Raw genomic sequence first — 27,952 nt, 5'->3', positions numbered from 1 at the left:
TATTTATGTAAGGATAAGAAATCCAAAGTCACGTTCCCTCCTTCACACGAACTAAATGCTCTGTTTGAAGGGATGTGGGTGAATCCTGATAAAAAATGTCGTATTCCCAAAAGGATTCACATAGCTTATCCTTTCCCGGTTGAAGACAGGAAAAAATGGGTGTCACCCCCTGTGTTAGACAGTGCACTTTCCAGGTTGACAAAGAAGGTAATTATCCCTGCTGGCACGGCTTTTCTCAAAAGAGCCGGCAGACCGCAAAATGGAAACAACATTGAAATCCATTTATGTTACCAATGGTACACTGCTCAGGCCCACTATTGCCTGCGCATGGGTGAGTTGCGCTATTGAAAAATGGTCAGAAAGCGTGTCATCAGAAATTGACACAATTGATAAAGATGAGATACTCCTTAAGTTAGGGAATATCAAGGACGCTGCCGCCTACATGCTGGAAGCAATGAAGGATATTGGACTCTTGAGTTCACAAGCCGCTACCATGGCAGTATCGGCTAGGCGGGCGTTATGGTTTCGCCAGTGAAACGCGGATGCAGATTCCAAAAGAAACATGGAGGCTCTCCCATATAAAGGTGAGGCCTTATTTGGCGATGGCCTGGATGCGTTAGTCTCGGAGGCTACCGCAGGTAAGTCAACATTTTTGCCCTCTGCGCCTGCACCGGCAAAAAAGACCTATCACCCGCAAATGCAGTCCTTTCGGCCCAATAAATACAAACAGGCGAGAGGTTCCCCCTACTTTGCAGGTAGGGGAAGGGGAAAGAAGCCCACACCGGCTCCAGGTTCCCAAGAGCAGAAGTCTACCCCTAATTCTGCCAAATCCCCAGCATGACGCTGGAACTCCCTTGCAGGAGGCCGCTCGGGTGGGGGCACGTCTCAAACTCTTCAGCCAGGATTGGATTCTGTCTGGCCTGGATCCCTGGGTGTTGCAAATAGTATCCCAGGGATACAAACTAGGGTTTCAAGACGTTCCCCCATGCCGATTTTTCAAATCGACCTTGCCAGCTTCTCCGCCAGAGAGAGAAGCAGTAACAGCGGCAATCCAAAAATTATGTCAAGACCAGGTTATAGTCCTGGTACCGTTGTCACAACAAGGGCAGGGTTTTCATTCAAGCCTCTTTGTTGTTCCGAAGCCGGACGGCTCGGTCAGACCGATCCTGAATCTAATAGTGTCACTGGACATAAAGGATGCTTACCTGCATGTTCCCATTTATCCTCCTCACCAGGCTTATCTGAGATTCGCGATTCAGGATTGCCATTAAAATTCCAGACGTTACCTTTCAGTCTCTCCACGGCGCCGAGGGTATTCACCAAGGTGATGGCGGAGATGATGGTCCTCCTTTGTCAGAAAGGAGTCAATATAATCCCTTATCTGGACGACCTCCTGATAAAGGCGAGATCCAGGGAGCAGTTATTACAAAACATATCCCTCTCCCTGTCAATACTCCAACAACACGGGTGGATCATAAATTACCCAAAGTCACAGTTGGAACCGACGACAAGGTTGTCTTTCCTCGGGATGATTCTGGACACAGAAGTTCAGAGAGTATTTCTTCCGCTGGAAAAGGCTCTGGAAATCCAGAAAATGGTAAAACAGATATTGAAACCATCAAGTGTGTCGATCCATCAGTGCATTCAGTTGTTGGGGAAGATGGTGGCGGCCTACAAGGCCATACAGTTTGGCAGGTTCCATGCCAGAGTATTCCAGTGGGACCTGTTGGACAAGTGGTCGGGGTCACACCTACACATGCACAGAAAGATAATCCTGTCATAAAACAACAGGATTTCGCTCCTGTGGTGGTTGCACAGCTCTCACCTGCTAGAGGGACGCAGGTTCGGGATTCAGGACTGGGTCCTAGTAACCACGGATGCAAGTCCCCGAGGCTGGGGAGCAGTCTCTCAGGGAGAAAACTTCCAGGGACGTTGGTCACAACAGGAAGCCTGCCTTCACATAAACGTTCTGGAGCTAAGAGCCATTTACAACGGCCTTCAACAAGCGGTACATCTTCTTCAAGACCGTCCCGGGCAGATCCAGGCGGACAATGTAACAGCAGTCACATACATAAACAGGCAGGGCGGAACGAAAAGCAGAGCAGCAATGGCAGAGGTGACAAAAATCCTCCGCTGGGCAGAAAAACATCTACAAGCTCTGGGCAATATTCATTCCGGGAGTAGACAACTGGGAATCAGACTTCCTCAGCAGACATGATCTCCATCCAGGAGAGTGGGGCCTCCACCAAGAAGTCTTCGCAGAGGTGACAAGTCTTTGGTGAGTTCCTCAAATAGACATGATGGCCTCTCGTCTCAACAAGAAGCTTCAGAGATACTGTTCCAGGTCGAGAGACCCTCAAGCAGTAGCAGTGGATGCACTGGTGACCCAGTGGGTGTCTCCGTCAGTGTATGTTTTCCCTCCACTTCCGCTGATCCCAAAAGTACTCAGGATCATAAGAAAGACAAGGGTTTGAGCAATCTTCATTGCCCCAGACTGGCCAAGAAGGGCTTGGTACCCAGATCTTCAGCAGTTACTCATAGGAGATCCTCGGCCTCTTCCTCCTCGGGAGGACCTCCTGCAGCAGGAGCCCTGTGTGTACGAAGACTTATCGCGGCTACGTTTGACGGCATGGCTGTTGAGCGCCGTATCCTAGCCAGGAAGGGTATTCCTAAGGAGGTCATCCCCACCCTTATTCAGGCCAGAAAGGGAGTAACGTCAAAACATTACCACCGTATTTGGAGAAAATATGTGTCTTGGTGTGAATCCAAGAAGGCTCCTATGGAAGAGTTTGAGTTGGGACGTTTTCTCCATTTTCTGCAGGCTGGTGTGGAGGCGGGCCTACGATTGGGATCAATCAAGGTCCAGATTTCGGCCTCATCAGTGTTCTTCCAAAAACAATTGGCCTCTCTTCCAGAGGTTCAGACCTTCGTGAAAGGGGTTCTGCACATCCAGCCTCCATTCGTGCCTCCAGTGGCACCATGGGACCTTAACGTGGTATTGCAGTTCCTTTAATCGGATTGGTTTGAGCCTCTACAAAAGATAGAATTGAAGTTTCTCACTTGGAAAGTGGTGATGCTTATGGCATTGGCATCCGCAAGGCGGGTGTCGGAATTGGGGGCCTTGTCTCACAAGAGCCCTTACCTGATTTTTCATGAAGATAGGGCAGAGTTGCGAACTCGCCAACATTTTCTTCCAAAGGTGGTTTCTGCTTTTCACATAAACCAACCTATTGTGGTGCCAGTAGTTACTAACACATTCACTGATTCAAAGTCTCTAGATGTGGTTAGAGCTTCCAAGCAGACTATTGCACGTTGGATTAGGAATACGATTCAGCAAGCTCATACTACGGCTGGATTGCCGTTACAGACGTCGGTAAAGGCCCACTCCACTAGGAAGGTGTGCTCATCCTGGGCGGCTGCCCGGGGGGTCTCGGCATTACAACTTTGCAGAGCAGCTACTTGGTCAGGGTCAAACACATTTGCTAAGTTCTACAAGTTTCACACCTTGGCCACTGAAGACCTAAAGTTTGGTCAATCGGTGCTGCAGGGTCATCCGCACTCTCCCGCCCGTACTGGAGCTTTGGTATAGACCCCATGGTCTTGATGTCATCCCCAGCATCCTCTAGGACGTATGAGAAAATAGGATTTTGATAACCTACCGGTAAATCCTTTTCTCCTAGTCCACATCCTCGTACTTTACCTGCAGTTTAGTTATTACAGTTACACAAGTTGTGTTATCTTGGTTTCAGCATGTTGCTGCAATTAGTTCATGCCTGTTGGCGTGTGTTATGTTGAATGCCATGTGTGCGGCATGGTTGAGGGTGTGAGTTGGTAGATATCTCACCACTAGTTAAGTAATTCCTTTCCTCGAAATGTCAGTCTCCCTGGGCACAGTTACTACAACTGAGGTCTGGAGAAGAGGCATAGAGGGAGGAGCCAGTTCACACCCAATGAAAAGTCTTTAGAGTGCCCATGTCTCCTGCGGATCCCGTCTATACCCCATGGTCTTGATGTCATCCCCAGCATCCTCTACGGACTAGAGAGAAAAGGATTTACCGGTAGGTTATCAAAATCCTATTTACAGTCTTCCCCTAAATATATTCCAATTAGCGCGGCTGTAGAGGGCAGGCCCTGCCGGCTGTCAGAGCTGCCAGTGCTGATTCCAGGCTCTGATATTGTGTTTTGTCTGGATTACTGAGCACAGAGAGCGGCAAGAGATGATGTGCAGCGCGGTGCAACAGGCACTCATCAGCCTCCTACTATAAATAACCTTGCTCCCCAGAAGCACTGCACTCTTATTTCAGTCACTGAGCAGCTTTATCTGGACACACACACACACACGTACTGCACACTGGGGGTGATTCCGAGTTGTTCGCTCGCTAGCTGCTTTTAGCAGCATTGCACACGCTAAGCCGCCACCCTCTGGAAGTGTATTTTAGCTTAGCAGAATTGCGAACGAAAGATTAGCAGATTTGCGAAAATAAATTTCTTAGCAGTTTCTGAGTAGCTCGAGACTTACTCACAAATAGCGATCAGTTCAGTCAGTTTCATTCCTGGTTTGACGTCACACACACGCCCAGCGTTCGGCCAGCCACTCCCCCGTTTCTCCAGACACTCCCGCGTTTTTCCCTGGCACGCCTGCGTTTTTCCGCACACTCCCAGAAAACGGCCAGTTTCCGCCCAGAAACACCCACTTCCTGTCAATCACACTCCGATCACTTCAACGAGGAAAAATCTTTGTTCGGCATGAGTAAATCTACTAAGTTTTGTGTTAAAATACTAACCGCATGCGCACTGCGTACCATGCGCATGCGCATTTTTGCCTTAATCGCTCCGTTGCGAAGATCGGCAACGAGCGAACAACTCGGAATGACCCCCACTGTTGGGGTGTTGTTCAGCAGCAGGACTGTATCATGCAATGTCAGCCTACACATCACAGGTTTATCTGTCCCAGCTCTACAGCAGGTAAAAGCCCCTCATCTGCAGACGGCTATGTCGTGGGCTGACACCTCAGTTAGGAGAATGGAGCCTATCAATATACAGTCAGGTCCATAAATATTGGGACATCGACACAATTCTCAGATTTTGGGCTCTATACACCACCACAATGGATTTGAAATTAAACAAACAAGATGTGCTTTCACTGCAGACTTTCCGCTTTAATTTGAGGGTATTTACAAATCAGGTGAACGGTTTAGGAATTACAACGGTTTCTATATGTGCCTCCCACTTTTTAAGGGACCAAAAGTAATGGGACAATCGACTCAAAAGCTATTTCATGGACAGGAGTGGGCTATTCCCTTGTTATTTCATCATCAATTAAGCAGGTAAAAAGTCTGGAGTAGATTCCAGGTGTGACATTTACATTTGGAATCTGTTGCTGTCGACTCTCAATATGAGATCCAAAGAGCTGCCACTATCAGTGAAGCAAGCCATCATTAGGCTGAAAAATCAAAACAAACCCATCAGAGAGATAGCAAAAACATTAGGTGTGGCCAAATCAACTGTTTGGAACATTCTTAAAAAGAAAGAACGCATCGGAGAGCTCAGCAACACCAAAAGACCTAGAAGACCACGGAAAACAACTGTGGTGGATGACAGAATTATTTCCCTGGTGAAGAAAAACCCCTTCACAACAATTGCCCAGATCAAGAACACTCTCCAGGAACTTCAGGAAGTAGGCGTATATGTGTCAAAGTCAACAATCAAAAGAAGACTTCAGAAGAGTAAATATAGAGGGTTCACCACAAGATGTAAACCATTGGTGAGCCACAAAACCAGGAAGCCCAGATTAGAGTTTGCCAAACAACATCTAAAAAAGCCTTTACAGTTCTGGAACAACATCCTATGGACAGATGAGACAAAGGCCCTCATTCCGAGTTGTTCGCTCGCTGCTAATTTTAGTAGAATTGCTAATAGGCTAAAATCCGTCAGTTCTGCGCATGCGTATGCACAGCAGGGCGCACGCGCTAAGCAAATTTACACAAAACTATGCTATTTTACTCACAGGCGAACAAAGCTTTTCAATCGCTCTGCTGATTGACAGGAAGTGGGTTTTTCTGGGCGGAAACTGGCCGTTTTCAGGGAGTGTGCTAAAAAACGCAGGTGTGCCAGGTAAAAACGCAGGAGTGGCTGGAGAAACGGGGGAGGGGTTGGTCGGACGCTGGGCGTGTTTGTGACATCAAACCAGGAACTAAACGGACTGAGGTGATCGCAATCTAGGAGTAGGTCTGGAGCTACTCAGAAACTGCAAGGAAATTGCTTTCGTTAGCAATTCTGCTAATAATAGCAGAATTGGTAATCTTTCGTTAGCAATTGCTAATCTTTCGTTAGCAATTCTGCTATGCTAAGATACACTCCCAGAGGGCGGCGGCTTTGTGTTTGCATTTCTGCTAAAAGTAGCTAGCGAGCGAACAACTCGGAATGAGGGCCAAAGATCAACTTGTACCAGAGTGATGGTAAGAGAAGAGTATGGAGAAGGAAAGGAACTGCTCATGATCCAAAACATGCCACCTCATCAGTGAAGCATGGTGATGGTAGTGTCATGGCGTGGGCATGTATGGCTGCCAATGGAACTGGTTCCCTTGTATTTATTGATAATGTGACTGCTGACAAAAGCAGCAGAATGAATTCTGAAGTGTTTCGGGCAATATTATCTGCTCATATTCAGTCAAATGCTTCAGAACTCATTGGACGGCGCTTCACAGTGCAGATGGACAATGACCCAAAGCATACTGCAAAAGCAACCAAAGAGATTTTTAAGGCAAATAAGTGGAATGTTATGCAATGGCCAAGTCAACCACTTGACCTGAATCCGATTGAGCATGCATTTCACTTGATGAAGACAAAACTGAAGGGAAAATGCCCCAAGAACAAGCAGGAACTGAAGACATTTGCAGTAGAGGCCCGGCAGAGCATCACCAGGGATGAAACCCAGCGTCTGGTGATGTCTATGCGTTCCAGACTTCAGGCTGTAATAGATTGCAAAGGATTTGCAACAAAGTATTAAAAAGTAAAAGTTTGATTTAGGATTATTTAGTTTGTCCCATTACTTTTGGTCCCTTAAAAAGTGGGAGGCACATATAGAAACCGTTGTAATTCCTACACCGTTCACCTGATTTGGATGTAAATACCCTCAAATTAAAGCGGAAAGTCTGCAGTGAAAGCACTTCTTGTTTGTTTCATTTCAAATCCATTGTGGTGGTGTATAGAGCCCAAAATATGAGAATTGTGTCGATGTCCCAATATTTATGGACCTGACTGTATTTAAGAGCCAGAGAAATCACGGAGTCATAAGGTACATGACACAGTAATGTCACTCATCTGTCAGCTGGTTGGCAGGGTACTGGACCAGCCCATAAAGTGGCGCATTGTGTGTTAGTTCCCGCATTTCCAGCACTGTCCCACCATAGTTTCTGCATGTGCAGCTTTCAAAAACCGAGAGAGAGGCTGGAGTCAGCCCAGTAGCTCAGGGGAGCACTGGGTATGCCCACAGCGTGACCAGCAATGGAGGCACGATACATGGCCACACAACCAATATAACACACAAGGGCAGTGTGCATTTGGGCCATGCCCCCTTTCATGCACGCCAAAATATACCTGCTCCCCCTTTCGAAATGTTGGGGAGGTATGCTATTACAGGTTGAGTATCCCATATCCAAATATTCCGAAATACGGAATATTCCGAAATACAGACTTTTTTGAGTGAGAGTGAAATAGTGAAACCTTTGTTTTCTGATGGCTCAATGTACACAAACTTTGTTTAATACACAAAGTTATTAAAAATATTGTATTAAATGACCTTCAGGCTGTGTATATAAGGTGTATATGAAACATAAATGAATTGTGTGAATGTATACACACTTTGTTTAATGCACAAAGTTATAAAAAATATTGGCTAAAATGACCTTCAGGCTGTGTGTATAAGGTGTATATGTAACATAAATGCATTCTGTGCTTAGACTTAGGTCCCATCGCCATGATATCTCATTATGGAATGCAATTATTCCAAAATACGGAAAAATCCGATATCCAAAATTCCTCTGGTCCCAAGCATTTTGGATAAGGGATACTCAACCTGTATATGGATCACTCATCACCACTGGTTTAACGAACTTGCTTATGCTTGATCACTCTGTATCTATCTATCTATCTATCTATTTATCTATTTATCTATTTTCAGTATATACACACAGTTCCGCCATGACTGGGTACGAGAGACCGGCGCTCATGATGCATCACAGCACCTAGAAGGTAAGTTTTCTAACCCTCTCCAAACCCTAACCCTCTCTTCTTGCAGACTAATCCTAACCTCCCTACCCGCAGCCTAACCCTAACCTCCCTCCCCACAGCCTAACCCTAACCTCCCTCCCCGCAGCCTAACCCTAACCGTTCCTAAACGCAGCCTAATCCTCCCTCACCGCAGCCTAACCCTAACCCCCCCCCCCCTGCAGCATAAACCTAGCCCTGCCTCCCCGCAACCTAAACCTCACCCTCCCTCACCACAGCCTAAACCTAACCCTCCCTCACCGCAGCCTAAACCTATCCCTCCCTCACCGCAGCCTAACCCTAACCCCCCCGACCCTGCAGCATAAGCCTAGCCCTGCCTCCCCGCAACCTAAACCTCACCCTCCCTCACCGCAGCCTAAACCTAACCCTCCCTCACCACAGCCTAAACCTAACCCTCCCTCACCGCAGCCTAAACCTAACCCTCCCTCACCACAGCCTAAACCTAACCCTCCCTCACCACAGCCTAAACCTAACCCTCCCTCACCGCAGCCTAAACCTAACCCTCCCTCACCACAGCCTAAACCTAACCCTCCCTCACCGCAGCCTAAACCTCCCTCCCTCCCTCCCCGCAGCTTAACCCTCCCTCCCGGCAGCCTAACCTCCCAACCCACAGCCTACTCTTTCCTCCACGCAGCCTAACCGCCCCCGCCCCCCCCCCGGCCTGACCCTCCCTACCCACAGCCTAACCCTCCCTCCCAGCAGCCTAACCCTCCCTAACCGCAGCCTAACCCTATCCTCCCTACCTGCAGCCTAAACATAACCCTCCCCATGCAGCCTAAACCTAACCCACCCTCCCCGCAGCCTAACCCTAAACCTCCCTTCACGTAGCCTAAATCTCCTCTGCATACTTACGACTGTCGGGTTTCCAGCATCGACATTCTGACCATTGTCTGCCACTCATACTATGAGGACACAGTACTATAAAGAGGCCATTAAAATACACACATATACATATAAATTACGCCATTTTGGCACTGCAGACATTCAATACGTAGTCCATACTTACCTACTCTCCCGGAAGCTGCGGGAGGCTCCCATTTTTTGGGGTAGCCCCCCGCACCCCCGGAAGAGTGGGCAGGTCTCCCGCATCCTGCTCGCACCCTAGTGATGCGAGCAGGATGGAGAGATAACCTTCCGCAATCGCGGGTCCGTCGGGTGGAGAAGGGGTTAAAATGACGCAAATCGCGTCATTTTAGCCCCGCCCCCTTTCCGCGGACCCGTGAATTGTGGCATTTCCCGAAGAGGGGCGGGGCTTCGTGATGTCACAGTCCAGCCCCGCCCCCCGAAGACACTGCAGCCGCGTCTCCTCTCCGGGCTTCTCCCGGAGAGGAGAAATAAAATGTAGGTAAGTATGACGTAGTCTGTGGAGACTTCACTTACAGGAAAATCAATATCTTATTAAACCTAACAGACAAACAAGTGTTTGACATTTATATTTACTTAACAAGGTTTATAAACAACTTATCTGGTCAGAGAGCCTGGTATAAAAAACAGACTGACACCTAAAGTCATTGTATACCAATGTTATTCTAAAGCCAAGGGTGTGAGGCACTCTGTGGCCTATTCAGTACTCCACCTCCCAGCTTGCTGCCTTACATTCCTGCTAACGTGTTTCTTTCTGGCTGCCTCAGTCTGTCCTCTAGTGTCACAGGTCACAGACCTTAACTATACCTCTAGGATCCATGCCTAGGGGCAAAGCTTGGGCGGCTGCTGAATGCAGTGACCTCTAGACCCTGACCAATGTCAGCTTTGTCTTATACAAACCTTCCACTAACTGGCCCTCAAAACAATAGTGGCTTACTACAGCGATACACTACAGACAGACAGTACTACAGTCATACTGTAACGCACAGCAACCAAGCAGATACTGTATTCCCTATAGCCTATAACTTGCTCTAAACTGCCCGATATTCGGCTGATTTTTACAGGTTACTGTCAGGCCTGGATTTGTGCAAAGGCCACATACACAGAGCTGGATTACAATAGGGCAGCTCTGGCGGTCGCCCAGCACCCCACACACATCGCTAAACCAAAAGTCACACGCAGCAGCATCTTGTGGCAGTCACCCATCTGTGAGTTTATGTAAATGCCATTACAAACTCCTACCCCTGTGTACATCTGTGCGCTGAATGTGCCAGGACTGAGATGCCCACTGTTAGCGCCTGTGTACGATGTGACACCGATTCCTGCATCCTTATACAGCACCATCAGTCGCACCATGGAAACCTACACAAGTCGTACAACAAGTGCAGTGTCTCCAACTGACCATGTCGTCCTGTGTCTGCGGCTGTGCGTCTAGGTATGCAGCCACTTGCATTGACACGCCTGTGACACTCCCATAACACGCCTTCTGAATAGAAGAGGGATGGCCAGTGATGCATCAAAAACACTGATGGTATATGACCGATGATGAATACTTTTACCATCAATGGTGGAGGTTCCAGCCATCGATGGTAGCTGTATGCCCAATGTTTTTTCCCCACTCCTTATGTTTTACGGGCTGCTGTTGCTGCACAGAGCTGCTATGCCTCTTACACTATAGGCCTAATTCAGTCTGGAGTCTGAATCACTATGTGGAGTGCGCTCACGTACCCCGGGAGCACAGTGAGATGCTAACAGATCTCTGGGCTGCAGTTGCCTCTGCCTGATTGACAGGCAGAGGTGGTCGCTGGGCGGGAGGGGGGTGCCAATGGCATTAGAATGCCATTGGCGGGGCACGGTCCGAACAACGCAGGTTTGTTTGGACCGTTGGGGGGACAACTTGCAGGGAGCTACTTGCCAGGTGCAAAAGCATCGCCGCCGTGTGATGCTTTTGCACCTGTGTGGGGGAGGGGGGAAGGGGCTGACATGTGGGGCGGACTAGCCTTGTGCATGTCTACGATCAGATCTGTATTACCCCCTATGTGTAAGAGCCGGGAATGGAATGCTCTGCCTTTTTCACAGGTTGCGCTGTCAGTCACAGCTCAGCCCCGCCCCTGGCTCTAAATCAGAAGCAGAGACAGCCGCTGCACATGTGCAGAAACAACAATGGTAAAATCATCATTGGCACCACATTTAATAGTCACTGGTCATTGATGGTTTGTGTCATTTGTTTGTGTCACCATTACCATCGATGGTAACCATTCCTGTAAAGGACCATCTCTGCGTGCACTACTGGTCACCTCCTAGTCACTGTCCAGGAACGCCCATCATTTTTCCACCACCTTTCTGGTACCGTCCGTCCCGATCACATCACTCTGTGCAGCACAGAGGGTTTCTGAACCCTCTCTCTGTGCAGCCGTAGGGGGTTTCTGAACTTTTCATGCATGCGAAGCTGCAGATAATATATCACCTGCGTGAACATTAGCATTGTATGCAGTTAGAGTCCAACTCACAATCAGGCCAATAATATGTAAACATCAATAAAACATGTATAAGAAAAAAACTCCATAAAGAAAATACATTTATGCCTGTACAGTAATCACACGGCTGTGCAATATGCTGGTGTGCGCAGTACGAATGTATTCTCAGGTGTACATTATTGTATTACCCATTGTTTGTAATCTCAATGTTTGGATAAATGCCGACCCATGTATATATAACGCAGTATTATGTTTACACAGTGTTAAATCAGGATCACCTTACGCTGACTGCGTATCATAGTTACATTCACACTGCAACGAGAGTGCTGCTTGATGACAGTAGGTGCGTGGCAGGAATTGTGTGTGCACTATGGTTTCTTATGCAGCCACTGTGCCATTACATGGTGACCCGCCTAACGCGTGGAAAATGCAAATCTCAGCACAGGCGCTATTCAAAAGTAGGGGAGCAAAATATCACTGACATCCAATACTGACAGTCTAATTCAGAGCGTCCCAGCCTCGGCCATCAAGGCACAGCATGGACCCGACTCTTAGCGGCCAGTATCTGCCTAAATGCTCAATGTTTTTAAACTATTTCATGTGTCCAGGTCCATTCAGAGGGTCATAGAGGCCCGGGAAAAGCCAAATTAAGAGAGCCCCACCCCACCCTTTCTTTAAAAAAAAAAATATATATATATTTTTTAAATGCATTTAAAATTGATTTTAATGCTTAACCTTAATACAATGTACAAATAAAATACTGTATACGTAGATAGTGTTCACGCTAGGCTGTTTTAGCAGGGCGCCGCGCCCTGCCCGATTTTTTAAGGGCAAAATCCGCCCTGCCCTTTCTGCGGCGCCCTGCTAGAACAGCCGCCCGCCTCCTGCCCTCCCAGCGTGTAAAGATGGCGTGCGCATGCGCGCGGCATCCAGTCACGCGGTGAGAGAGCTTGGGGGAAGCCCAGCACCTCCGTAGGTGCTGGGCACGCCCCCAACAGTAACGCTGCCGGCCGCCCACACCCCCTGTTTTAACGTCTGTGGGCTGAACCACCCACTTTTATGAGGTGAAATGACCACGCCCCCTATTTTGCGTGGCCACACCCCTTTTTGCTGCACGCGCACACGCGCTTGTGCCCCTCACAGTCCGGCGTCCTGCCCAAATCCTAGAGTGAACACTACGTAGACTGATGTACTGGATATTTGAAGATTTCACATTAGAAGTGTTTCTCTAGCTTAGGCACTAGGTATGAACATTTATTACTTAAATTAACAAATTAGCAAATGGATATCGTTGGGTATATGATCCTGGCCGTCGGGATCCCGGCGGCCAGAATGCCAATGGCGAGATCCCGGGAGCCAGAATGTCAGCAGGGGGACAAGTGCAACGAAGCCCCTTGCGAGCCTGCTGCGCTCGCCACGATGTAGGCTCGGTGGCTCGCGGTGTGATGGTTACCCACGAGTGGGAATAGCTCTGGCGCCTGTATTCTGACCGTCATGATCATAACTACATCCCAATGGATAAATATGCTATATACTAGCATGGGCAGGCGCAAGTTTCAGTGGTGTTTCTATGTTCCTATAGATGCACCCAGCAGGATTGTTGCCTCTAAAGACACACAAAGTGGGCATCCAGTCTTTGCTCAGACGCACACTTAAACACCAAGGAAAGGGCTTTTACTACCATTAGCATAAAGTCACAGACACGACTATGGCAAAGTATCTAAAGCAGTCACAGCAATGTGTAATTCTGAATAACAATCAAGTTTTTAAGGATATCCATGCTTGAGTACAGATGGTTAAATAAAAATAAGGGGCCCATTTATCAACAAGTGATAACACTCATGGGTTATAAAACTTGTTATTTATGATAAATAGTGCTCCAGCCAATCAGCTCCTGTTGGGAAAAAAACAATTACAGTTGGAAGCTGATTGGCTGAAGCATCCTTTATCAGGGATGTGCGGTGAGGTAAATGGCTGAGGAGGCATTGGCTAGTACCAGAGCCAGATTTACACACAATATATGAGCCAACTGGTACATCTGGGTATTATACACAGGCGCAGTACTGCATACCCTCCAGCTGTACATTTTTGGCAGGTACAGTACCTTTTTTTTATGGTCTGTACCGATTTTTGGCCCTCAAAACTTCCATTTAAAGTATAGGAAAAGGAACGTGGCCACGCCCCTTTTCCTAATTTGTACCAATTTTTATGTGTCAAATGTTGGAGTGTATGGTACTGTAGTACAGTACAGGTTAAACTCAGAACATTAGAATATTGGCCCTCATTCCGAGTTGATCGCTCGGTAATTTTCATCGCATCGCAGTGAAATTCCGCTTAGTACGCATGCGCAATATTCGCACTGCGACTGCGCCAAGTAATTTAACAATGAAGATAGTATTTTTACTCACGGCTTTTTCTTCGCTCCGGCGATCGTAGTGTGATTGACAGGAAATGGGTGTTACTGGGCGGAAACACGGCGTTTTATGGGCGTGTGGATCAAAACGCTACCGTTTCCGGAAAAAACGCAGGAGTGGCCGGAGAAACGGAGGAGTGTCTGGGCGAACGCTGGGTGTGTTTGTGACGTCAAACCAGGAACGACAAGCACTGAACTGATCGCAGATGCCGAGTAAGTCTGAAGCTACTCAGAAACTGCTACGAGGTGTTTAATCGCAATATTGCGAATACATCGTTCGCAATTTTAAGAAGCTAAGATTCACTCCCAGTAGGCGGCGGCTTAGCGTGTGTAACTCTGCTAAAATCGCCTTGCGAGCGATCAACTCGGAATGAGGGCCATTGTGCAAAAGTTCATTTATTTCAGTAATTTAACTTAAAAGGTGAAACTAATATATTATATAGACTCATTAAATGCAAAGTGAGATATTTCAAGTCTTTATTTGTTATAATTTTGATGATTGTAGGATTTTAAATACAGAAATGTCGGCCCTCTGAAAAGTATAATCACGCATATGTACTCAGTACTTGGTCTGGGCCCCTTTTGCATAAATTACTGCCTCAATGCGGCGTAGCATGGATTCTATCAGCCTGTGGCAATGCTGAGGTGTTATGGAAGACCAGGATGCTTTAATAGCGGCCTTCAGCTCTTCTGCATTGTTTAGTCTCATGATCTCACTTTGCATGTAAAGAGTCTATAATATAATATATTAGTTTCACCTTTTAAGTTGAATTACTGAAATAAATGAACTTTTGCACAATGGCCCTCATTTCGAGTTGTTCGCTCGCTAGCTGCTTTTAGCAGCTTTGCACACGCTAAGCCGCCGCCTACTGGGAGTGAATTTTAGCTTTGCAGAATTGCGAACGAAAGATTCGCATAATTGCGAATAGAAATTTCTTTGCAGTTTGTGAGTAGCTCGGGACTTACTCTGCCACTGCGATCAGTTCAGTCAGTTTCGTTCCTGGTTTGATGTCACAAACACACCCAGCGTTCGCCCAGACACTCCCCCGTTTCTTCAGACACTCCCGCGTTTTTCCCAGAAACGCCAGCGTTTTTTCGCACACTCCCATAAAACGGCTAGTTTCCGCCCAGAAACACCCACTTCCTGTCAATCACACTCCGATCACCAGAACGATGAAAAATCCTCGTTATGCCGTGAGTAAAATACCTAACTTTTGAGTAAAATAACTAAGCGCATGCGCTCTGCGAACTTTGCGCATGCGCAGTAAGCGGCTAATCGCAATATAGCGAAACTCGGCAACGAGCGAACAACTCGGAATGAGGGCCAATATTCTAATGTTCTGAGTTTCACCTGTCTATACTGCTGGAAATTTGGTGAGTTTTGATCAGTGATGTGTGGGAAAAAATAGGCACATGCCACAGACTTTTTACTCCAGAGTTTTGACGATAAAAAAGATTAGAATAATACAAAGAATATATTTTTAATATAATCTTTGTATTTTTCATATACTTTATACAGTCAAAACTCTGGCGCAGTCGTTAGTAGACAGGAAAGACTCTACCTCACCGCACGTCACTGCCCTTTATCATGCGCAACAAGTTTTATCACTCATCAATAAATGAACCCCTAACTGAGCTACTAATTAAGTCAACTTTGCTCAAGTATGGCTATCCTTAAAACCTGGACTGTTAATGTGCCATGAGGACTGCTCTAGGTTTAACAGGCTAAAGAAAAAAAAGTGAAGGATTTGGTTAAGAGTCAAGACAACACTAAAACAATAAACAAAATCATTTCACAACTAGTTCTCAAAATAAGATTTACAATATATTGTTATAATAAATAGCTATGTACTGATAGTATATACAAGCAGAACGGGATCCGGTCTCTAGGTCGACAGTAACTAGGTCGACCACTATTGGTCGACAGGGTCTCTAGGTCGACATGAGTTTTTCACAATTTTTTTCTTTTTTTTGAACTTTTTCATACTTAACGATCCACGCGGACTACGATTGGGAATAGTAACCTGTGCCGAGTGCAGCAGAAGCGGAGCGAGGCACCTTGCCTAAAGCATGGCGAGCAAAGCGAGCCATGCGAGGGGACACGGTGCACTAATTGGGGTTCCTGGTCACTGTACAGAGAAAATGACACCCAAAAAACATAGGTCGACCTTTTGACTTGTCGACCTGGACCATGTTGACCTAGAGACCCTGTCGACCTAGTTACTATCGACCAATGGTTGTCGACCTAGACACTTTTGACCTAGTTACTGTCGACCTTCCATACAACACCCAAGCAGAACGCTTATCACTATCAGTGTTCATTTCATTTGTGCAGAATGGTCTCAAATTAGCACCATCCAAAAACTCAATTCCCTTTATGGCCCACTAAAAGGATATTGTTACCTTATATACTAAGGAAGGGTTGTTGTCACAATTGAATGATGTCATGTGTTCTGTATGCTTATGTCTGTCCCCTGGGGCTTTATTTACTAATAATATGCAGTAAGATAACCAGCGTAGTGCCATCATTGTTTGATTGGTACTAGATAGAACAAAGATAATTGCAGGCTGGCTGTTATGGTTATTCCGCAGTCGCTTTGTTAGTATCTAACCCCTATTATGTTAGTTCACGTTTGTTATTTCACTCTTAAGATAAAGTCATGTAGTAGCATTGACATTTCGGTATTACTAAGCCTGCATGGAAGTCATTGTTCCCAGTATAATAACACAGTGAAATTACCAGGTATTACTACATTCTGATGACACGTTCATTTAAATGATTCACAAATTATACTGTAACATTTATTTTGGGTCAGCATTATTGATGAAAATGTGCTAAAATATATATTTGTTTATCCACATGCATTCCGCTTTAGAAGTAGTTTCATATGGCGGAAGAGAAATCATCATACACAGTCATAGCAACAGTGCCACTTTCAGGCTGAGACCCCAGAGCCTGCATAGGTGCATACTTGCCCAGTGTAGAATCAATCCTGTAGCAGAGAGTTTCCTAAACTCCGCCATTACAGTCCAGGTTTTCAGGATATCCATACTTGAGGACAGGTGATTCAGAGAAGCATGCAAAGCCAATGTTCCACACAACGGAGCGATTATTGGCAGATTGCGCATGTGCTGCGTTCGCATTGCGCCTGCATCAAGGTGCCGCTTTGAATCCGCACACAGTGAGGACTCCTCCGCAAAGTGATTGATAGGAAGTGACTGGAGGTTTTAACATGGCGATAGCGCGGAGTGGTTGTAAAAATGCAAGCGTCGTTTTTCGGGATATGTATCTGACGTCAGCTGAGAGCTCTAACGTACAAAAACCTGGCGCAGTGTCCAGTCAGCGTAGCCTTAGGTCTACCCTTCAACCTGATGTTCTTTGTTCTTGCATATAGGCTGCATATGTGTATGCAATTGCCAATGATATGCGGTAACACTGGCGGACGTCTCTTTTCATTTCTGGGTGGCAGCATTACTTGCTGATATCTGCAGTTGCGTTGCGGAGAAAATTGCACTTGCAGCTGCATTACTTCTCTGAATTAGGCCCTTAATTCGTACCTCAGTCACTTTAATTTAACCACAAAAATTCTAGCATGGATATTCAAAACCTGACTGTAATGGTGGAGTTTGGGAAACTCTGCCATAGCAACTAATCAGCACTGATCTGTGATCCGTGTAGCACAAGATCGGCGGCATGTATGACATGGCCCAAGTGTCACCCAGTAGTAGGCTTTCACCTGTGCCCCCAGGGGATGTAGTTGGAATCCCGGCGGTCAGAATCCCGACGGTCAAAATACCAATGCCGGAATCCCGACCGTCAGAATACCGGCAGCGCCGCCATAGCTATTACCACTCCTGGGTGTCCACGACACCCATAGAGTGGGAATAGAACCTGTGGCAAGTGTAGCTTCGTTCCGCTCACCCCCCTGCCGGCATCCTAACAGTCAGGATATCAGTGTTGGTATTTTGACCGCCGGGATTTAATACCCAACTCGCCCCCCAGAGCGGAGGTTCTCAAACTCGGTCCTCGGGGGCACACAAGGTGCATGTTTTGCAGGTCTCCTCACAGAATCGCAAGTGAAATAATTAGCTCCACCTGTGGACCTTTTAAAATGTGTCAGTGAGTAATTAATACACCTGTGCACCTGCTGGGTTACCTGCAAAACATGCACTGTATGTGCCCCCGAGGACCGAGTTTGAGAACCTCTGCCCCAGAGCTATACTACTACAATATATAGCAACAGGGAGTCTGACTGGCATGGACAATGTCTGAGGGCATATGAGGGCATATGGAGATGATGGTTGTGGCGGTGTGGAAGTATTTTGGGAACTTTTGATTGGTATGAAGATAAAGGGGGGGTATTTATGAAAGTTTGGAGAGAGATAAAGTGGACACATATAAGGGCATATTGAGGAGTCTATTCATGAAGCAGTGAAAAGAGTGGAGAAGTGAGCCAGTGGAGAAGTTGCCCATGGCAACCAATCAGCATTGAAGTAACATTTACGATTTGCATACTATACAACTGTATGGGGAAGCTGATTGGTTGCCATGGGCAACTTCTCCACAGGCTCACTTCTTCACTCTTTTCACTGCTTCATGAATAGACCCCTTGACAACAAGTGATATTCCTGTTATCACTCATTACGAGTGATAAATCGTGCTCCAGCCAATCAGCTCCTATCAGTCACTTTACAAACGCATGACAGTTTGGAGCCGATTGGCTGGAGCAACATTTAACATTCATAACAAGTGATTACAAGAATATCACTCCTTGTTTGGTGGTGCAGTAATTGATTGTTAGGTGGTTCTCAGGCGTTAACCCTTTGATAAAGAGCCTACAGCAGTGAAAGGCTTATTTTTATCTAAAGGCCAGTACTGATGGGAGAGATGTGTGCTGAGCGATCTTAACACAGACCGCTCCGCACACATCTCTCACCCCGCTCAGCACAGCGCAATGTGTGCTGAGCGAGGGGGACGGACGGGAGGGCACTCATCTAACTCAGCGGGTAAAATGAGCGTTGTGCTAGGTTGAGCCTGCATGCAGGCCAATCTAGCACCGGCGATAGCGACACTCGAGGTCTCGCTTCGCTATTGCTGTGGGGGGTACACACGGAGAGATCAGTGCTTAACTTCTAAGCAATCTAGTCAGATCTCTCTATGTGTACCCCCCTTAAGGGTAAGGTGTTATCAGATTGCCCATCACTGGATTAAACTTCTCAAGTCTAGGAGGGTACACACGCAGAGATCCGTGCTGAAATTCTAAGTAATCTGACTAGATTGCTTAGAATTTCAGCACGGATTTCTCCGTGTGTAGGGTACCGGCGACAGCGATACACGGCCCCGTGCGTCGCTATCGACAGCTCTAGATTTGGCATGCTAGTGGGATTGCTCATTTCACCGCTGGGTAAAATGAGCGGTCACCCCATCATCCCCCCTCGCTCAGCACACATCGTGCTGTGCTGAGTGGGGGGAGATATGTGCGCTGACCGGTCTGTGCTAGATCATTCAGCACACATCTCTCCCGTGTGTACCCCCCTTTAATGTCTTGTTGCTATCGCTCACTGAGCCATTTGAAATTACGTTAATAAAAAGGGATGTAATCATGTTACCGGTGGTCGGGATCCCGCCGATCAGTATACCGGGCCCGAATCACGACAGCCAGCAGGCCGAATAACAGGGACTTTTCCCCACTTCCCCCCCTTCCCGGCAATTGCTAACCGGATGACGCTAGCAGAATTCCTTGTACGGTGGATAAGTATAGAAACTTTATGTCAATGTCTAAGAACATGACAAGAGGTCTTCTATAACAAGAAACTTGTATTAGAGGCTGCTTTTTATTCTTTGACAATATAAAAATGATACTTCAGCATATGAATGAGTCATTGCAGTATACTTAGCAGGCCGAACTTCACACACTCCACTACTGTGATTTCTGGAGAGGCGTACCAGCTCAAATGAAGCATAAAGGCAGAGATTTATAAGTGTTAGAAATACTGTATTATTATTATTATGGGCCATGCAAATCTGCTGTATATAATATACACAGGCTGTATCATTGCTGTGCTGCAGTTCAGAATGTATTATCAGGTATAATAAAAAACGCAGGCTTGCAGACTTTGTATTTCATATATATCAAGATTTGCATTGTTAACCTTATAACCCCGGATCTCACTACATATGGGGCTGGGTAGCCGCAGACGGGTCAGAGTGCCCATCCTGACCACTGTCCACCACGGAAAGTGCCTACAATGGGCACGTGAGCGTCAGAACTGGACCATGGAGCAGCGTTTCTTTCTATTACATCATGTTGAAGGCTGGGTGGTAGTGTATCATTTACCTAGGGAAGAGATGGCACCAGGATACCCTATGGAAAGAAGGCAAGACAGCGGAGGCAGTGTGATGTTTTCTAGGCAATGTCCTGCTGATAAACCTTGGGTCCTGGCATTCATGTGGATGTAACACATACCCCCTACCTAAACACTGCTGCAGACCAAGTATACTCCTTCATGGTAACAGTACTCCCTGATGGCAGTGGGCACTATCAGCAGGATAATGTGCCCTGCCACACTGCAACAAACGTTCAAGAATGGTCCGAGGAACATGACAAAGAGGACAAGGTGTTGGCTTGGCCCCCAAATTCCCCAGATCTCAATACGATCACATATTTGTGGGATGTGCTGGTGAAACAAGTCCGAGCCCTGGAGACCCAACCTTACAACTTACAGGTCTTAAGGGATCTGCTGCTAACATCGTGGTGCCAGATACCACAGGACACCTTCAGAGGTCTTATGGGGTCCATGCCTTGATGGTCAGAGCTACTTTGGCAATATGAGGGGACCTACACAATATTATACAGGTGGTTTTAATGTTATGGCTGATGGGTGTATGTAACACACTGTTAGCTTGCTGCCTTCAGCACTGAGTCCAGTTCCTGCCAAGGCTCTATAGAGACGGATGTGAAGGACTACATATTCTGTGTGCAGTGCTGCGGAACATGGGATTAATTCTTAGTTGGACATATCAGCAGATACAGACGAATCTCGTGGATTTCAGCGAAATGCGCATGTGCGAAACAAGTCCAGTTCCTGCCAAGGCTCTATAGAGACGGATGTGAAGGACTACATATTCTGTGTGCAGTGCTGCGGAACATGGGATTAATTCTTAGTTGGACATATCAGCAGATACAGACGAATCTCGTGGATTTCAGCGAAATGCGCATATGCGAAACAAATCATGACTGCACAAATACCAGATCAGATTTACACTGACGGACGGAGATCGCTCCTGTGAACAGATTGATCTGTCTGCTGACGGACCACACTTTCCGTGTAATGAGCAGTTTGCGGGAGTGTGACGGGAGAGTCATTTAGTGGTGACAGCGCTCCTACGGAGATGACATGTCTGCTTGTGACGGATCTCTTGCAGCTACCATGGGGCTGGTGCGAGGCCAGGTACTAATAATGATACCCAGTGGGTGGGATAAGCTTCCGCTGTCAGCCACATGGTTTTCCTGCACACTTCGTCGGGTTCTCGCATTTGTATATAAAAGTAAGAAGAATCCCACGGACGCGCGGAAACTTGCCGCAGATGCGTGCAAATCAGAATCAGCCCCTATATCAATAACTGTTCATAAATAAATACATGATACATTTTTGAGACATGGGGAAAATAAATGGTGTACGCTAAAGCTGCACGGCCTCCTAATTGTCCTGATATTTAATGAGTGGGGGATTTTAGTGCATACTACATCTCAGTGCTACTGACGGGCAGGGGATTCATTGTGGGTGGCTTAGCACTGTAGAAGCAGCGTCCAGCGGACTTGGCACACCCCCCACACCTGCCGTGCCCCCTACTTGTGTCCATCACCGGACAGCAAGTTACATGAAAGATAATTACTTTCATTAAATTTCTGGTACTGTATTATACAACTGGCATAGCTCTGGGAAATATGTCGGCATGTAGAGGTGTGTGTGTGTGGGGGGGGGGGATCGCTGGGTCGACAGTAACAAGATCGACCACTATTGGTCCACAGTGACTAGGTCGACACCTGAAATTGGTCAACATGGTCATTAGGTCGTCATGGAAAAAGGCCGACATGAGTTTTTTTGGGGGTTTTGGTGTCGTTTTCTTCGCAAAGTGACCGGGAACCCCAATTAGTGCACAGTGTCCCCTCGCATGAGTGTTGACCTAAGTGTTGTTGGCCTAAAGACCGGGAAAGGGGGGGGGGGTGTCAGTAAAAAAAAATTCAAAAGTATTAGAGGAACTTTAACTGAGAGATTCTGGTACACAGCTCAGTTTCTCTGCACAGCCTTAGATAAGTCACAGGTTGATGTATGAAGCAGTGAGAAGAGAGGAGAAGTACACTAGTACCTAATATGCTGCATGAACACAGAACTCTCCATGTCTATACTTGGCTTGTTTCATGTAATACATATTAGTGAGTTTTGTTACCTAGGAGACCGCAAGTGTCACTCAGAAGCATCAGGCTTCAGTGCACTGTCCTTTACTACCTACCAACTGCGGTATAATGGAAAATAAATAAACTCATGCGTAGGATAAAATAGGTCTTATTCACAATGAGCATGGGACAGGTAACATCCTGCAGAGATTTAATTACATATAAACACTTCCCCTTTACTATTCAGTTACGTAATATAATGTCTTTGTGTTTATTTGTGTCATTTCATCACTGTCAGTAGTATTACTAGGGTGCGCTCAGACCAGAGATTCTTAATCTTACAGTATTTGGCCAGAGAGCGCAGATTATATCTATGACCCAATTTAATGAACCATGTTTTTTTTTTATCGATTCACATGTCTGCAACTTACATTTATAATGACAGAGTATGAATATTACTTACAGGCAAGTAAAGAATACCAACAAATAATAAATATGATTGATAAAAAGGATTATGTATTTTAGAAGAAAAAAAAAAAAAAGAGTATGATAGTGGCACAAATTTTGGGAGCCATAGTAATTGATCATGTACTTTATGTGACTTATAGGGCCAAAGCTAAGCGTAGACAGGGCACCAACGTCATCTGATCATATCACCAATAATTTATTTATAGGTATATTGTGCAAATTCTACATTTATACAGTGCACACACAATCCATAACCTGCCCATCTATATTTGCCCAGATGGGTTAAAACATTTTTTTTTACCAAGAACCAAAGTTAAAACGTAACTTATCGCATGGAATGACCCATACATGGAGCGTCACAGAACCTCCCGCATGCAACGGTTTATAGATGAAGATAAAATACCTAGAATATCACAGATAGAAGCATAGTTGAAGAGTCTTAAACTGTCATATCTCCAATGGATAAGTCTCACAATCTGTGCACCATATAAACACCCAGGGAGTGCGGATAAACAGACGCTACAGTATGTGCCCACCACATATAGGGTAAATGGTAATTTTAGCAACAAAACACAGCACAGATCTCTTTCAGATGTCAATAAAGTGTTTATAAAACAATTTATCATCCCACTAAGACTCTGGCTGAAGGGATCATGACTGTACACAATAAACTAGCAGGGATTGCAAGAGACTCCCATTCCAGCCATATAAAACAGACTCATCAGTGCATCCCTGGTCACACAGCAGTAACCTACAGTAGGTGTGTATGCTGGTCCCTGTATACCAGCCATGCTCCCTTTGAAGTTAGTATTTACAAACTCTGCTTGAGATAATTGATTGCAGATCACACTGATGTTTAACCCATTGTAACCTTGTACACTACATATTCCCTAGGCTGCTCCTCTTCCAGATATCTTTCCAACCTATTATCTCTATGGGGTCAGTTTATTCAGGTTATACATAGATAATTCTGCAGCCCTTTGGCTTGGGAGTGAGTGGAAGTGGAGCCTCTTCATGTATTTGTATCAAATGTTAATATTAAAGTTTCTGCCACAATAAAGTTTGGAACACAAGTCAGGCAGCTGTGTAATACAATGTACGGGGATGCAGGATGGTTCTGCTGTGTGTCTTAATGATAGTGCTGGCTTGCTTGGCGGTACAGCTGTTATTATGCAGATCTTGTATACAAAATAATTAGTCTACATTACAATGCCTCTTTCTCTGGCCTGAGTCCTGATAAATGGATAAGACTGAGCCAATGGCAGAGACACCTGTATAGTTATCATCACCCGCCTAGTGTGTGCTGAGAACAGGGCTCCTAGGTCCTGGAAATGTCATGTGTTGCTGTTTAGTTGCAAGCAGGTGTCTAGTTATCCCAGAATGCAGAGTGCACACTCCGCTGCCTCATTGCAATGCACTTAGCAGTGGCTGCAGGTAAACACTGTGCCCAGAGGCAGAGCCTTTACAGGCACATATCTGGGTGACCTTTGTGGCTGGCACCTCAGTGACTATAATCACAGCAACAGGACTCTCTCTGCTGTTGTTACAGTGCAACTGTCACCAGAAGCCCAAGGCATGCTGAGTGTTGTAGTCCCACAACATCTGAAGTATAATAATTAATAAAATCTGCATTATAACACACTTGATAGAGTATATGACCTAAGTAGCTATACAGGAGCACAGATCAGCATATACTAGCAATAATCAATTATATAAGGGATGGGATGATGGGCAGCAGCCTGGCTGCCAGGGAACAGCATGAGTGACTGGCAGGAGGTTCTGCAGCAACTGTGCATTATTATAACTCATATAAGGTGCCCTGAGAGTGATGCTAGAGACCTGTTACCTGCTATAGAGGCCACCAGGCTGGTGCATGGGACCCCCTGCCAGGTAGCACAGAGGGGGCGTTACAAGAGACTCCCACCACCCACCCACAGACACTGAATGAGGAGGGGGGTCTGTACCTTGCAGGTTCTGCACCCTGATGTCACTGATCTGTCCTATCAGTTCCTCTAGCTGAAACCAGTCCCACTCGTGTCCAGCCATGGGTGGGGAGTGATCGTGGAAGAGGAAGTGGGGCTCAGAGGAGAAATCCACCCCCGATGGACAGTAATCCCGGCTACACTCCGGACAAGTTCACCGAGGAAGTGAGAGATGAGAGGAGAGCACTGCTCCTCCCTCCGAGCCCTGAGAGTGGGCAGGAGGAGGGAGACACCGGCAGGAGTGACAGTTGTGCTCTGCATAACAGCAGTGCCCGGGGAGGCTGAAGTTAGCTTCTTATTCGGCTCCAGCTTCTTATTCAGACAATGTTATATTAAGACACTTAAATAAGAATAGATCACTAAGTTAACATTGTATAAACAAAAAATAGTGTCCATTACACCGATTTACATTACATTTAGCCTTAAAAAAAAAACTGCTTTTGGGCATGAAAATGGTGGTAAAGCGGGCACAGGCACCAGATTTCATCATTTTTAATAAGTTGTAGTTCTTCAAGGGTTAAACAGCGTTGGTCAACATATTTGACACTTGGAACCCACACAGGGTGGTCACGTACATATCACCCACTTGCAATTTGCCATGACCAACAAGCATTTGGGCATGAAAATGGTGGTAAAGCGGCACTGACACCAGATTTCGTTGCCGAATAAGAAGCTAACTTCAGCCTCGTGCCAGGGCACAGCGTTGGAAGCAGGCACAGGCAGATCTTTCATATAGACTCCAAACAGTACCAAACCTGTGCAATGTATCTGAGGCACACATCCTGCTGAGGTGATGGCGCGTATTTTACATGTAAAAAGGACACAAAATGACGGCTGCTTACTATGGAATGACTCAGGTGTTTTCTAAGCCATCCCTAAGCAAAAATAGCATTAAAACAGTGCATATGTCCCATATAAAAACTGATTTTCCTATGATCTAGGGATGGCCATCGGTGGACTGACCATCGATGGTTGCCATCGATAGCACCATCAGTGATAACCATCGAAGGCACCTGCTGAATCAGGGCTTTATCAGTTGGGCTGGGGAACAAAGCAGGGCTGGGTGTGCCCCACAGATGGACCAGGTGCCCCCCTCAAGCCCCGTGTGCTGACTGCTACCTCCCCATCCTCTCTCTAGGGTCAGCAGGAGGGTGGTAGGTGGACTGCACTGGCCGTAGAGACTAAGAGGGATATTCAATTACTCGCACTCGCTGCTCGGGTGTAAAAGTATCGCATGGGGCTATTAAATTAGCTCAGACAAGCCGGCGCGTGCCGCAGCTTTTTCGGGATTTTTTCCACCTGCCTCTGGCAGGCGAAGCAAAATACCAGTAAACAGCCCTGTTTTTTCACCCCAAAACAGGTCTGTTTCTACCGAAAACACACAGGTTTCGCTGAACTTGCGTGTTTTCGAGTGAAAAGGATGTTTTATCCGGGTGAAAAAAAATAGATGAAACATCGGGAAATATCACCTGAAGCTTAATGGACAGTAATTGAATATCCCCCTAATAGGTGCTGGGCTTTTCATGTGGTTATCAGGGCTGTGGTAGACGCCTTTTCCTGAGTTTCCTCCCTTAGTCTATCCACTTTTTCCCCATCTTCCCCCAGCAACCATGTAAGGAGGGTGGGGAGCGGCAGGGCAATCAGGAAAAGTTGGGACCTTGCCTGGGACGTGGCCTATTAGCTGACTTAAAACTGTTGCAGGCTAGGGGAAACCCACTGTTTATTTAAAACAAAGTATCGCAAGGTGTTGACGCAATGCGACAACCTACTATCATACCACACTGAAAGACGCCCAATACCGTACGATTTTGGAAACTAAACAGTGTTGGGCTTGGTCAGTACTTGGATGGGTGACCACCAGGGAATACAGAGTTTAGTAGAATTATTTATTTAGCCCCTTATTCCTTGCCTAACACTGACAGCAGAATCACTGCTCTTATCTTCCTTCAATCTATTTACTTTTCCACATTGTGATTTGTCTGGCACAAAAAATAAGATTTTAATACCTACTGGTAAATCCTTTTCTCTTAGTCCGTAGAGGATGCTGGGGTCACATTCAGAACCATGGGGTATAGACGGGATCCGCAGGAGACATGGGTACTTTAAGACTTTCAAAGGGTGTGAACTGGCTCCTCCCTCTATGCCCCTCCTCCAGACTCCAGTTATAGGAACTGTGACCAGGGAGACGGACATTTCGAGGAAAGGATTTATTGTTAAACCACGGTGAGCATCTTACCAGCTCACACCTCAAGTATGCCGCAGTACGTGGCATTCAACAGAATACAAGCCAACGACATGAACGATTTCAGCAACATGCTGACAAGAACCGTAACACCATATGTGTGTAACTACAAATAATAACTGCAGATACAGTACGCACTGGGACGGGCGCCCAGCATCCTCTACGGACTAAGAAAAAAGGATTTACCGGTAGGTATTAAAATCCTATTTTCTCATACGTCCTAGAGGATGCTGGGGTCACATTCAGAACCATGGGGTTATACCAAAGCTCTAGAACGGGAGGGAGAGTGTGAATGACTCTGCAGTACCGAGTGACCAAACTTGAGGTCATCATCGGCCAAGGTATCAAACTTGTAAAACTTAGCAAAAGTGTTCAAACCCGATCAAGTAGCTGCTCGGCAATGTTGTAACTAGTGATGAGCGAGGTTCGGTTTTACTCGGTTTTACTCGGTTCTCAAAACGGCATCTTATTGGCTCACGGATGTCACGTGTTTTGGATAGCCAATAAGATGCCGTTTTGAGAACCGAGTAAAACCGAACCTCGCTCATCTCTAGTTGTAACGCCGAGACACCCCCCCGGGCATCCGCCCAGGACAAGCCCACCTTTCTAGTAGAATGGGCCTTCACCGATTCTGGTAACGGCAATCCAGCCGTGGAATGAGCCTGCTGAACCATATTACAGATCCAGCGTGCAAAGGTCAGCTTGGAAGCAGGACATCTAATCTTGATGGGAGTATACAGGACAAACAGAGCCTCTGTTTCCCTAATCTGAACCGTTCTGGCGACAGAAACTTTTCAAAGCTCTGACTACATCCAGAA

At 46.4% G+C, this 27,952-nt stretch overlaps 1 protein-coding gene across 1 annotated transcript in view; it reads right to left on the bottom strand.

Moving 5' to 3' along the window:
* CLMN (calmin) overlaps nt 1–25,138 on the bottom strand; it is a 253,807-nt gene extending 228,669 nt beyond the window's left edge. The window contains exon 1 of the mRNA XM_063947617.1: nt 24,875–25,138. Within this exon, the coding sequence (XP_063803687.1) occupies nt 24,875–24,956 (82 nt within the window). The 5' untranslated portion in view covers nt 24,957–25,138. The remainder of the gene's footprint in view (nt 1–24,874) is intronic.
* Nucleotides 25,139–27,952: the final 2,814 nt, after the last annotated feature.

This window comes from Pseudophryne corroboree, chromosome 12 (assembly GCF_028390025.1).
Source record: "Pseudophryne corroboree isolate aPseCor3 chromosome 12, aPseCor3.hap2, whole genome shotgun sequence".
Classification (NCBI taxonomy): Eukaryota; Metazoa; Chordata; class Amphibia; order Anura; family Myobatrachidae; genus Pseudophryne; species Pseudophryne corroboree.
Note: the sequence above shows the minus strand (reverse complement) of the source record. Positions and strands in the feature narration are given on the sequence as shown.